The following is a 14,514-nucleotide window of genomic DNA, read 5'->3' on the forward strand; positions in this document are numbered from 1 at the left end:
AAGAACAGGAGTACTTGTGGCACCTTAGAGACTAACAAATTTATTAGAGCATAAGCTTTCGTGGACTACAGCCCACTTCTTCGCATCCGAAGAAGTGGGCTGTAGTCCACGAAAGCTTATGCTCTAATAAATTTGTTAGTCTCTAAGGTGCCACAAGTACTCCTGTTCTTCTTTTTGATTTTTTTCAAGGTAATCTGCTCACCTGCAATTATTATAGCCATAGCTGGTATTTCATTCCTGACCATGAAACTCTGTGTTTAAGGCCCCATAGGATTTTCTTCAGTGGACTTTGGTTCATGCTTCTAATACTTAAGAGAATAAGCATCCCCTTTTCAGACCCTTTGTGAATACATAGGAGAAGAAAATTTAAAATCAAATGTTGACTTTGCACAAGCACAACTCTCATTGATTTCAGTGGGAGATGCATGCACATGTCAGCAGGCAGAATTTGCTTCTTAATATGAATTTTATGCTGGAGCATTATGGTAAGTACATGTAAATGACATGCAGTCCTTTGCTGGGTAGTTTCTTTCAGTGAGCTAATTTAAATCAATGAGTCTTAACCATATTCTCACATTGTGCCATGCAATTTTAAATCAACTTTGTTTATAAAAATACAATTTCTGTTTTTCCCCATTTTCTCTCAGTATAGGTGCTTAGTTTATTATAACCATCCATCTGACAAAACTGGCTTAGTCACTGGCATCCATCAAGGCAGGGAAAGATTTCTTTTTATTTTCAAATGTAGGCATAAAGTATGTAATATTCTCTTGTGGTGATAACTATCATTTTGTTATGAATAGATATGCCATGAAGAGAGCCACATAGAGCTGTTCATTGGGAAATTTGAATGTTGGTGAACAAGCCCCTGCAGCCCTTTAGGCTTGGATGCAAAGCGACTCTGAAAGCTGCCAATATTGATGTACAGTATTTGATTCGGTTGTTTTATCAGCCTGAGACCAGTCGGGGGGGAGAGTGAGAGAACAGACTCTATTTTCAAAACCATATAAGATGCATTGCACATAGTGCATTGCATTCTGTATAATGTCCATATACAGTCACACCTCTGAAAAATGTGCTTAATTTTCAGATGTTGCAGTAATTTTGCAAGGTACAAGAAGCTGGTAGTGCTGAAATACGATACATTTATTTCCTATGCTGGCTATCAAGGAATGAGTGGGTATTTTGCTTCCAAAATATAATGGGCTAGATTGTGGATGGTGCCGCCACTTTGCACCATGCTGCTGACATATTCTGGCTATAAAGCCAGGATAACGGGCTGCAGGAGGAATATTCCAGTGGAAAGGGGATTCTCTAGTAATGTAGAGACACTACTTTTCCTCCTAACAGTGGATGGGATGTGGCCAGGGTGCAGCCAGGAGGTGTCTGTGCTGGGGACAGTTAGCAGCTGTAGTAAGTCAGAGCAGCTGTCAGGCTGTTCTGACTGTGCCTGCAGATCAGCCCTATATGCAGGGGTCCCATGACCAGGGAAGTACCAAGGTGGGCTTTCTGCCACCTTTGCAGCTCCTTCGGACTTACGCTGTGCCTTCCTCGCTATAGATGAAAATCTGGCCCCAAATTTTTAATCACATAAATTACTACTAAAACACAGCACATCAGCAACTTTTCATTTTAAAGTTGAATGGGATTCCTACGTATTAAGGGTCAATTTTCAATGCAGCATCTAAAAATGCACCTGAAATATTTGAGAACACACCTGGTTGTGTAGGCAAAACCCTGTATTCTTCTGTTTACACAGGCGTTTGCACACAAAATTACCTGATTTTCATGCAACAAACTGGGGGGAGGGGGAGGGTTGCTTGTAAGGGTGGGGGACTGCCTAAAGGGTGAAGCTGGAAGAGTAGCTGCAGAAAGCAATTCAAGCAATTACAGCTGCCCTGGAAGGAGGTGGTGACATCAAAACCAGCAAGGCCCCCCTTCCTCCTCCTCATCCCCTTTACCCAGAACTGCAGGTAAGAAACCCTCTGGGGGCACTAGGACCCAGGTAGCATTCCACTCACATGGGTTTAGGGAGAATCCAGCTGGAGAAGCAATTCAAGCAGGGAGTGGAGCCTATGGATACTGATGTCTCAGGCTATTCTCTGCAGTTTTCATTCTGAACATTCTGCCACTGGCTATTTGCTCCAACCCACTACCTTAGCAAGACAAAACTAACAAAACCTCAGAATGAATATGCTCTTTGCAGTTAGCATGCTGATCCCTCTGTTTTTATGTTCTAGCCCTTTTCCCTATCTCTCTGTCATGTCTGGGTAGCCTGAATCTCTTCACGGCACAGACTGTTTGGTATTCTATAGCTGTACAACACAAGAGGGGCCAAATTTTCAATTGACCCCCTAGGCATTACCATTATAAGCATCATTATTATTTTAAGTAGCAGTAGTAGTGTACAAATATTATAAGTCTGATTATGTTCTCATATGGGTTTCACACTGATTCAACTGTGGTGACTTCAGTGGTGTTTCCCCTGCTTTACAGACCAGGATGAGGCTGCACGGGCCCAGCTTTGTTGGCCTTCTGAAAATCTCACCCTACACCTTCTGCTGTGGGAACTGACATGCTATTTAAAACCCTTAATGTTTCCTTTTGCGCTTGCTACTTGAGCTGTATATTTAAAAGCAAAGTAAAATCTTATTGATTAGATTGCCTTAGAAAAGTGTCTGTAAATCATTGTTGGAAATAAGCCTGCTGCTGGAAAGGCTAGAGACAAGGTAATACTTTGGCAAGCAAAGCACAGCTCCTGTGTGCTTGACTTCCAAATCCCACTTCCGAGAGCTCCAACATGTTTCATTTGTTTGTGCCAAGTCTAAACTTTTTCCAGTATCTGAGTCAAAAAGGAAGTCTTTATTCCTTTCTATAAATTTCCTCCCATGAGAAATTCTTATCTATCTAAGAATCCTCTGTCTACTGATCCAAGCCATAGAAGCATTGTAGCAGCTAAAATTCACAACTAGAGGCTTTCATATGTTAATTAATTTACATATTTCATTTCAATAATTACTTACTCATTCATCCACATGCACCCGGGCATTCTGGATGCTGCCCCCACATGATTTTCCATTGAAAGTGACAAGCGTACAACTTTGTTATATCTCCACCCATTTCTGATAAGGTGCAAACGTGCATTCCATTCAAGTGAACAGAAATTTGCACTCAGTTTAAATATTGCATATGACAGGTTTCTAATCTGAAGTCACTCTGAGGAAGCGTATGAGCTCTCATTTCTTGGCTTTTAGCTGCACATCTCCCATGCAAAAATTTTAAAATGTAGCCTATCAGAACCCGCTTCACTGATGTTCATTAAGCTTCCCCTATGTTCAAAAACTAGGAATGTTTTTTAGGCTGTTTTTTATCTGTCTCTAGATTGTGACACTGAAGCATCATCGTCCAGCCTTGAGGGCAGAGCACTGGAGATACTCCACCTCAGCAAGATTTTACACAACGCTACACCCCTGTAAGGGGAGCAGGATAGTACTCACTTGTATTGCCAGCAAGCCATGGCAATCCATGGCTCCACCTACTCTGTCTCTTTCTGTCCCTTTAGGGGCACATTGCATTTCCTGAGGAGTAGTTGGTGAGCAATTCTGCCTAGGAGAGCTGCATATCTTTATATGATCCCTTTATTCATATCAGATTTGCTGTAAACATAATATACCACAGTTCTATTTTAAGACTCTTTTTAAAGTACCTTCTCTAAATTCCAATTATTGGTAGGTTTCCAGTGCTTTTATTATGAAAATAAATATCAGTAGGGGCATGGTAAGCCTTTCTTTTGAGAGACAATATTAGACCCTTTATTCAACCCTGCTGTGAACAGTCTCGATTAGTAGCCTAAAAATTTCTGCTTTTGTAACCTATCGCCCAGTGTGTGTGTTATGTATCTCCCTTCATGCCCAGTGAGTCTATTTCAACATGCAGTTGCAGGGCATGGCCTTTAGGTCAAGCTGAATAGTCTAACACAGCTAGTGCCAAAGTTCCCAATTCAATCCCCAGTGGTAGCCAGGATGGTGAATGTCTGGTTCGGGAGTGGGAGGCCCTGGGAGGGCGCTAAGGGCTAGTCGGGGGACGGGTGTGCACCAGAGCTCAGGGCTTTAGCTGCGGGGGAGGAAGGGGGGAGGAGGAGGGAGGGGTGGGCTTGGGGATTTAGCTCCATGGGGCTAAAATATTTACCGGAGCTCCACTCCGGACAGCTCTGGCTGAATTTAAGCCCTGCTCATGCTACAGGGGTTTAGCTTATCTCTAACTATTACAGGTCAGGGTGAGACCTAGTGTGGAAACCAGATTATCCCACATCTGCCTACTGAGAAGTTCTGAGAATATCTGGTACAGATATTGCTATGTCCTATGACTTGAAGCAAAACTCCTCTGAATTGAGTGGCTGCCCCATCTCTGTAAAGGGAAGAGCCATAACCCCTGATTCAAAATCAATTTCTGGCTCTGGATCCAAATTTCTGAGCTCAGACACATCTCTTAATTTTCAGATGTTTTATGTTAATGGGGAAACAGCTAGTAGAATTACATGCTAGTCTGCTGGGAAATGATTTTGCTGGATGTATAATATAGTATCAGAAAGAGCTCCAGGCTACATGAATCTTCTCTTGCAAATGGTATAGATAATAGCACAAACCAAAGGAAACTCCTGTGAATCATCTCAGTGATTTCAGCAGGACTACACGTGTGGGTAAGGGAGATAACTTGCATGTGTAATGTTTACAGGATCAAACCCTATGTTTATAGACTTGACTTCGGTAAAAAAGGAGCCAAGCCTAGCAGTTCACAGCAGTACTGAGTGCTGTGTCATAAGAGACCTGACTTCTCGAGCAGCATCTCATCTCTTGCCACTAAAGAGGAGGCATATGGCAGAAATAAAATATTTCATCTGCATGGAAGTATGTGTTGGTTGCTCACTGCATCAGCTGCTCCTGCTGGCCAGTACAGCAAGTGACATTGGGGTTGACCTTTGTGGCTCTTTATTTGCACTTCAGGCCTGTGTTTTAATGTTACAGGTTTTATTATCTTCCGGATTCTGGTAAGATGCTGATGTGGGATCATCATGAGCCATTAGGATCTTTGGTTTGATTGGGCTGTAGCACAAATTCTATGCTTGGGAGAGGATGGGAAAAAATATGAGCAGAATCCTTTTAATTTTGAAAGCTCCTGCTGTTCATGTGTGCAATTCCCAGAATCCATTGTTGTGATCCTACCTTTCCTGCCCCCTCACATCTATCACTGTTAGTCTCTAAGGTGCCACAAGTACTCCTGTTCTTTTTGCGGATACAGACTAACACGGCTGCTACTCTGAAACCTATTATATCTCATGGACTCATGAAATCGTGTTTGAGGATAAAAATTGTGGATGCCTAAAAACTGAAGATACTAGTTCCAATTTACAAATATAATTTTATGCTAATCTTGAAAGGGATTTTCTGATACAAAGTTAAATGTGTCATCCTAATATATACATACATAATTTATTCCAATGGGGAATAGACATTTCAAAGCCACTTCAGTCCTTTATCTTCAGAACATTTGAAGTGAACAGAGAATGTGCATATTAATTGGCATAAGAGTAAACAAGGGGTTAAAATATCTTAAAATAAGTTACTGTTTGCTTAACTGTGACAATACTAATTGCTTTGAGTAATAAATTACTATTTATTCAGTGAAGAGACTGCCTGTAGCCAGAATACACGCAGTTCTTGAGTCAGATATTAGTACTGTATATACAATAGGTCATTTTATTGTCTTTCAGTGTAGTTCATTTCTGTAATATCTTATTTTTTCCCCTGCCTCTGAATTAATGTATCCCGTTGGACTAGACTGACCTACTATGGAAGTTATACCAGCTGGGTCTATAAGCTTCCTATGGTAGCAGGCTTTGCAATGATTTGTGGTACACTACGCACAGATACACACTCCTGTGGGTTTTACCATTGCTGGAGACCCACAGCCTGGATTTTGCCAGCTAACCCAAGAGATGAATCAGGCCAGCAACTGTTATCAAGTGTCTCTCCTTGCTCAGAATAAGGAGCAGTCACTACTATAACTTCCTTTGGGTTCCCATAGCCAGAACAAGAAGCCTCTTTTTATAGAGGCAGAGCACGGCTCTGTATGGCTTGTGAATGACAAAGGTACATGCAAAGGTTCTGTGCGAATAATATCATACCTTGCAATTCCATGGCATCTTCTAGCTACGAACCTCAAAAGAGTGTTACATTATCATATACAGGAGCACAGAAGGAGCATAGATATCTTGCAGTGGATATGAAGTACCTAAAATGAACGCTTGCGCCTGAGGCATGAAACCAATAGATTATAGGTCTGAACTGGTAAGAAGGGCTCAGGGAAGATGTGACTCTACAGTATTTGAACATCATGGGATTTAAGCAACCACAATAATTCTGAATCCCTCCAGCTTTACTCAGAACTGTGATATTATAAGGTATTTGCAGTTGCTAAAATAAATATATAAATCATATAATTGTGTTAGTTTGCTGTACAGCATTTTAATTACATTTCTGCAAGTAACTAGTGAAGTAATTTCCATAGAGCAAAGTAACAGAATAACTTTCAATCCATTATTTGTAACACACATTAGGGGAAAAAAAAGTGAGGTAGAAAGACTCCACTGTTTGACAAGCAATCTCCAAATATTAAGCAAATGCCACCATTTCTGTTTGGCCAGTATTTCTTAATTAATGTAAATTCTCTGCCTTCAGTATCCAACTTCAGAGTTAAGAAGCTTTTTATTATGACTGACTAGTAAAGCAAATGGAATTAAAAAAATAACCAGTACTCTGTAGGGTTTTATTATTTGTTCAGGATGTTGACCCCTTTATATAATCTTTTCTTTATTGTTGTTTGTAATAAAATAAGTCATAATAATCATATCAAAGCACTTCAGTTGCCCCTTTCATCTATCCAAGCACCTAAACATTAACTACATTAGACTCAGAAAGAGAGAAAGATCATTTCACCTACCAAGGAAATGCAGCTTCTTCTAGGGTAGAATGTGGCACTTTTTCAACAACTCTATATCATAGTTTGAGTCAGAAAGTGAAGGCTGCCATATTCAGTTGCCAGTATAACACTGGCACTCAACCTTTCCAAACTATTGTACCCTTTTCAGGAGTCTGATTTGTCTTGCATACCCCCAAGTTTCACCCCACTTAAAAACTACTTGCTTACAAAATCAGACATAAATACAAGCGTCACAGCACGCTATTACTGAAAAATTGCTTACCTTCTCATTTTTACCATATAATTATAAAATAAATCAATTGGAATATAAATATTGTACTTACATTTCAGTGTATAGTATATAGAGCAGTATAAACCAGTCATTGTATGAAATTTTAGTTTGTACTGACTTCATTAATGTTTTTTTATGTAGCCTGTTGTAGAACTAGGCAAATAACTAGATGAGTTGATGTACCCCCCTGGAGGACCTCTGCGTTCTCCCAGTGGTATGTGTATCCCTGGTTGAGAACCACTGCACTATAATACATGAGTAGAATTTAAATAGGCTGAGTAGTTATTTGGGCAGGACACCAGAGCTATCAACCTAGAGATGGGCAAACTATTGTTATTAATAGCATTTTCTACAAATTTAGTATGTTTTTTAGGTTAGTGAATTCTAACCCTGCCTTGCCCAATTCTGACCTCAAAAAGGACTCACTTGAGATGGCAACCCCAAATCTGAGGCCACAACTTGGTCCATCAGGTTCTGAGTTCAGTTGTGTTCAGAGTTCTTGTGAACTGGGATTCCCTCCTTTCCCTGTTGTCAGATCAGCTTTGTTCATCATCTATTGTTCCTCAATCTTGATGAAATCCTGGCCCCTTCAAAGTCAATTGTAAAGCTCCGATATCATAGCATTTAAGGCCAGAAGGAATCATCAGATCAACTAATTTGACCTCCTGTGGATCGCATCACCAAACCAATACTGCATCAAGCCCAACAACCAGTATTAGACCAAAGTGTTTTTGCCATCAGGAGACTAAACTATTATATGCCACAAACAGACAACAGAAAGGACTGAGGTGCACCAACACCTGAGGCCCCTGCAATGGTAGGGAATTTATTTAGTGAGATATACCCAGCTGATCCTAGCATTAACTTCACTGGGGAAAGGATTATAGCCTATGTATTTAAAAAAGACAAAAACCTAGCTTGAAGAATAATGACTGTGCATGTTTTAGATACTGCAGTTTTCCTCTTAATTTAAGGTAAATCCTGTCTTATATGAGTGTTGGAATTGGACTCTAAGTGTCAAATTGTAGCTGTCTCTAGGGGAGTAAGAGGAGGCAGGAAGTTCTGTTGACCCCTAATTCATCAAAGAAGGAGGTAGCTAGTGTTCTGGCAATGTTCAGTGGCCCAAAAGGGGCGTGACCAGGTGAGCTGTATGAAGCGCACATTACATACTTAGCCACTATATGTCATATCAATGTCCCACAGGGCATCTCCAGCTCCAAGAGCCATCACTTTACTCTGTCCATAACATGGGTGCTTTACAAGATTAAATGTTATCACTGTGAAATTCACCCCTTATCTTATTTTTTGCTGACAAATTTCCAGTTTTATTTTTGTTTTGTTTTTTAACGTTACTTGGGCACATTTTTTCTATGTCATAGAAGCTGTTGAACCTAACCAGTTCAAACTGAAATGTCCCAAGGGAATAATCCAAATCTGCATTTCCATATATATTAATAAACTGTAACATTTTCAGCAACTCATATAATACACATTTGAAATGAGAGAGAACCTGTTACCAGTACAAAGGAGAGCACAGGCTCTTTCCTGTCAAAAGTAATGGAGTGAGATCATCTACACAATTATTTCTAGTAGCTGGTCTCAATAGTCCTCTATGCAGCAAAGTATATATAAATCTTTCTGAGTCTGCTATGCTGTAGCAGGACATTCTAGCTCCAGCCAGCTCCTGCTTACAAGTTGGAGGAGTACATAAATAAATCCTTTAATTCTCTCAGTAGCTCAAGGCACTGTAATGTTGGAGAAACAACTTCAGTGAGTTTGTTTGTTTGGGGGGAAGACAAAGGCAAATGGCAGGTCCAAATCATTTTGATTTCATTTATACTGGTATAAGTCTGGAGTGACTCTGTTCACTTGGACTGAGTTATTCTGGATTTTAGCTTGTGTACCTGAGATCAGGATTGATCTCATGAATGGGAGAAAAGTGCCAAACATGCTTCTAAAGAGCACCCGCTGCTGTGCAACTAACAATTGCATCAATAGCGTGAGAAGGGTATTAACCTTTTGTAACCATGTCATGTAATGGGGACCAGGAACAGTAGGCTAATCTTTTACTAGCATTTGTGTCACATCTTTGATACAGGTGGTAGCTTTAGAAGAAGCTGTGGCTTATTTTGTCCTTTGGGGAGCTTCAGGGATGAATTCGGCTTTGTGTGTCTGCCCTACTAATAAAGGCCATTGTGGTGGTTGCTAGTGTACATGTGTAAGAATTAGACACAAAATGAAAAAAAATGTCCTTTGGCTACTTGCTTGGACACAGCAGGTTTGTTCTGGCTATTTGTGTTCATACTTCTGTCTTGTTATAGGTGCAGACACTGCACACCTCCTGGAGGGGCAGGTCTCAGGAAATCTTCAGTAGTTAGTGTCATGAAAACTGTCGGAGGGCAAATATAGTAGAGGTGTAAAGTTTACTATTTAACTGGCATGCAATTTATTGTATTGGTGCACTTTGAGCCAACTGAAAGCACCACCATTCCCTGGCAGGTGTGTGGGTAGTTTCATATGTCAATATAATTTATGGCACTGGCATACTCTTAGCCGTGGGTGTGTGTGCGGGAGTAGTAGTAAGCATCTCTTTCAAGAGTAGGTGCTGATTGCTAGACATTTCAAAGTGACCTCCAAATGCCCACTTCTGTGCCAAATAGGAGACTTCCCATGATTTACTATACTATAGGAGTACCACAGCTTTTAAAGAAGGGAAAAAGCCCAAGACAAATCAAAATCTTTTGGAATGTCAGCCTATGATGACTTGTGGATAATTTAGAAGTAAATTTGGACTATAACATAAAGATTTGCACATCTAGAGGAAACAGAATTTTTATTGGGGAATGTAAGATCATTCGAAGGGATGATAAAATCCACATGCATTTTTCCTGGTCCTACATTTTCTTAGACAAAGGGGAAAACCACCACCACAGTGAAAGTTGTGTACATGAATTTCTGAGGACAGAATTTGGCCTATGGTATACAATCTAAACATCTCTATATGGAAGTGAAATCATTACTTCTGATTAGTGTATTCTATTCACAACATTGTATACATACAAATATATATATAAATACAGTAGAATTAAGGATTAAAGTGGATCTCTTACCTGCTTCCTTCAATATGTTTAAATGGTAATCCTCTTTAAATGATGTGACAGGCATTTTTTGTTGTGGAGAATCAGAGGATTATACTATCAGAACAATTTATGGAAAGATTAGCAGAGACATAGTTGATCGTTTAAATCAGCCACCGGTTGGTTGGTTGATTGGTTGGTAGTTTTTAATTATTAATATTCAAATTATGGAGGAAAACTTCGAGTTCTACCTTTGATTTTTTTTTGCTTGAAAATCCCTCTGGTATCGACGCCCGTTATGATTCAATAATAAGTTGGTTGTAAACATGTACTAGTTTATATATAAGTGCACCACTGCCTCTAATGGATGGAATATGTCAGACATGTTCAATTTCTAGCCTTTTGTAATAGATTTGCTTTCTACTGGCTGGAAGTTAGAAAAGAGAACATACATGGAAATAGGATTGTGAACCAATAGAGATTCTCCCTGAGGTCATGTGACAGAGAGCTGCTTTTGGAGCATATAATCATGAATGTGCTATTATCTCATCTGGTACACAGTGTGATATAAGCTGTATCTTATCATCTCAAGAAATATGTAATTAAACCAAAAAAGATAGGTTCTTATGATTCCCCAGAAATCAAAGGGAGGGCGGGCAGCATAATGTGATCCACAGGGCTTGCTCTTGCTCAAGTGAGCTGTAGAAAAATGGCCTTAGCTTTTGGAAGCAGAGGTATATTTATTGCCAGATCCTTTACTCAGTATTATCCCAATGAAGGGTCACTTCAAACAGGGTATTAAAATGGGAGCAAGTTAAACATTTTACCCACTGACAATAAGTATTGAGTGGAAGTTGTATGTATTGTGACAAAAGCCATGTGGTTCAGGTATACGTAACTGAGTATGTATGTAACTAGCTGTCTGAATGGTTTGGATATCTGTCACAGATATAATCCCCATTCATTTCACTGTGTTGCTGAAGGCTTTTAACTGAAACACACTTTGTGTTTGCATTCTAGAAATATAAGCATCAATAAGCACAGCATTCCAGAACTGATAAGTACCACAGGAACAATGCTGTGTGCAGAACTGTCATCCCCAGTATATTTTGGTACCTGTCTCTATACATTCAGATCCAAGTCAGCTGAGTTTCCCTTCTCATATACCTATGATTTACTTAAATTGTTCCAGGTTATTTTGTCTCCTGAGAATTTGAACTGCATTCCCATTATCCATTCATGTTCCACGCTTGTACCCCACTACCTTGTTGCTGCTCACACTGCAAATTCATGTGGATTTGATGGGATACTAAGGGGGAGTTTACATTTCCCCTGTATGGGAGTTATTTTTGGAGCATTTTTCCCTTGCATTCTTTTTATTCCAAAGGGATTGATTAGACCCCATGATTTTTATTTCCTGAGATGCGTGTATGTCTACAGTCATAGATGAGTACCTGGAAGTACAGATCAATTCATGGTGCTACATTTCTAAACTAATACTTTTTTTTGCAAGACCAATTTTCTCTCTTCTTCCAAAAGATTCAGCTTTAACTTTTGATGTTTGGGATTTGTCCTGTGGGCAGGTACTTGTCACACTGCTATAAAATCTGAGCTGAGTCTAAGGCCTGGTCCACACTAACCCCCCATTTTGAACTAAGGTACGCAAATTCAGCGACGTTAATAACATCACTGAATTCGAAGTACCTTAGTTCGAACTTACCGCGGGTCCAGACGCGGCAGGCAGGCTCCCCCGTCGATGCTGCGTACTCCTCTCGCCGAGCTGGAGTACCGGCGTCGACGGCGAGCACTTCCGGGATCGATTCCAGAAGATTGATTGCTTACCGCCGGACCCGGCGGTAAGTGTAGACCTACCCTTAGTACTACTTTTAAAGTTTCAAGCATACAATGTATCAAATACTAGATATAGACACAGACTGATAAAATGCACTAATTATATCTCGCCAGATGTTGTTCTCACTACATACAAAATTTAGAAGTAAACTGCTTGTTACCCTAAAATAACATGGGATGAGCATTTTTTAATGTTTTATTATTTTATTGTTGTTTATTATTTGTACTATGGTAGCACCTAGGGAGCCCTGGACACAGGCCAGGACCCCGCCATGCTTGGAGGTGTACAAACCCAGAACAAAAAGATGATCCCTTGTTCAAAGAGCTTACAATTTTGTAGAGTTTTCAGATTTTCATATGGCGTCAGTAATAGAAAGTGCTTGGGATATGGCAGTAAATATAGATTTTACATTGTAACTTGATTTTTGACTTGACAATGATTTCGGTGAACATCCCTATGAAATTTTATAAACCAGAGATAAGAGTGAAAAAAGCCATGTAGGAAACCATTTAAAAAGAAAAGTCAGAGTGGGAAACAGAAAAATATATTTAAAATAAAAAAGTCAAATTAACTACTTAAAGTAGTGTTATTTTAGGGGGTTTCAACTGTTTGATAACAGTATAAAAGCAGTATTTGTAGAATTGCAGTAGCTGTTTCATAGTTAAAACTGAAACGGATTTCCTATTATTACTGATTTTTAAACCTCACCCTCTAACTACTTCAGAGAGAGAAAGAGAGATTCTTCCTGAACATTTGCCTACTGCATCTTATCCCAGAGGTGGCTATTACCTGAAAAGTTTGGTAAAAATCAGAAGAGAAGTTTTTATGCTGTGATGAGTTGAAAATTTTACCCGACAGTCACTTCTGAAGACTTTTCTGTGTTGGCTTATAATAGCTACAGAATGGTTTGCCTGGTTTGATTTTTAGCCTTGCTGAAGAGAAAAAATGTATATATTGCTGAAGAGCTAGAAGGGAAATTAAAAAGTTATAAATAGCTTGTTATACTCCACACTGATGTAGGATATATTGGCTCATTAAAGCAGGACTATAAAATAAAGCCAGTGGGTAGGTAGGTCCCTGAGGGGAAAAGAAGATCTGGCCCAAATCAGCCATGACACACCAACATGTCTGGTACACAAGAAGGAATTGTGAAAGTGAAGGACCTGTATACTATCTAAAAGAGGTTTTGCAAGTTAAGAACATGGGCTTTCTCCATCTTGTCACTGACAGTTTAGGCCCATTTCTCTTAGAACTGGTCAGTATTTTTGGAATGTAAGAAAAAAATAATGTTTCAAAATTTTGAAAAATAAATAAGAAAAAGTATTGACATTTGGGGCAAAATTTCCTTCTCATGCACACAGTGAACTATTTACAGAGCTGGTTAAAATGTTTCAAATTAAAAAAGAAGGAAAAAATTAAAATTCTTAATTTTTATCCCCTTTCGTTGACCATCTCAAATCTCTACCCTTTAATTCCTAAGGCTAGATCCATATCTCAACTAAAAAAATCCACACACTCCCATTCCATTGAAATTTATATCACTGAAACTTTTTTATATAAAAGCTTTTATGATGATGTTGATTATTAAATATTAATGTCCAGAGGCCCCATTTTTAGGTGCTGTTCAAATGCAGGTAGATCCCTTACCTATATGTGTATGTCTTTTCTCTTACAGCATAGGTGGAGAAGTCGCGAGAGGAAATGAAGGAAGCTATGTGGGCAAACATTTCCGCATGGGATTTATGACAATGCCTGCTCCTCAGGACAGACTGCCGCATCCTTGCTCTAGTGGCTTTACCGTGAGATCCCAGTCTCTTCATTCGGTTGGAGGTACCGATGATGAAAGCAGTAGCTGCTCTCGTAAACAACCTCCACCAAAACCTAAACGAGATCCCAACACCAAACTGAGCACCTCATCTGAAACGGTCAACTCTGGAACAAGTAAGAGTGGGAAACTACCGGACAAGACTGAAGGTAAACAATACAATTATTTGAAACATGGTGTTAGAGAGACCCAATGTTAAGGTCAACCTATTCATAATGTTTTCCTGAAACACTGCAAACATGTTACCTGTAGTTTATGTAACCATGCCAGTACTGTTTTCCTAGACAAAGATACATTACAAGAGTACTTACAAAAGTAAAGTCTCTCTCTCAGAACTATAGCAGTAAAATATTGCCCAAAGGCAAAAATAGTTGCAGAGGTGGTGTATATTGCCCAGAGGCAATATTGGCTTTTGTAAGGAATGCTAAAACAACCATTATTAGATTAATCAACCTAGAAGGATTCTTGCCTTTCTCCTGATCTTCCCAGT

The 14,514-nt window shown here is 39.5% G+C and overlaps 1 protein-coding gene across 1 annotated transcript in view; it reads left to right on the plus strand.

Moving 5' to 3' along the window:
* The window catches only part of NYAP2 (neuronal tyrosine-phosphorylated phosphoinositide-3-kinase adaptor 2), a 185,254-nt gene that overhangs the window by 68,040 nt on the left and 102,700 nt on the right, over nt 1–14,514 (plus strand). Inside the window, exon 3 of the mRNA XM_034782220.1 lies at nt 13,875–14,173. Coding sequence (XP_034638111.1) covers nt 13,875–14,173 — 299 coding nt within the window. The remainder of the gene's footprint in view (nt 1–13,874; nt 14,174–14,514) is intronic.

This window comes from Trachemys scripta, chromosome 9, assembly GCF_013100865.1.
Source record: "Trachemys scripta elegans isolate TJP31775 chromosome 9, CAS_Tse_1.0, whole genome shotgun sequence".
Lineage (NCBI taxonomy): Eukaryota > Metazoa > Chordata > Testudines > Emydidae > Trachemys > Trachemys scripta.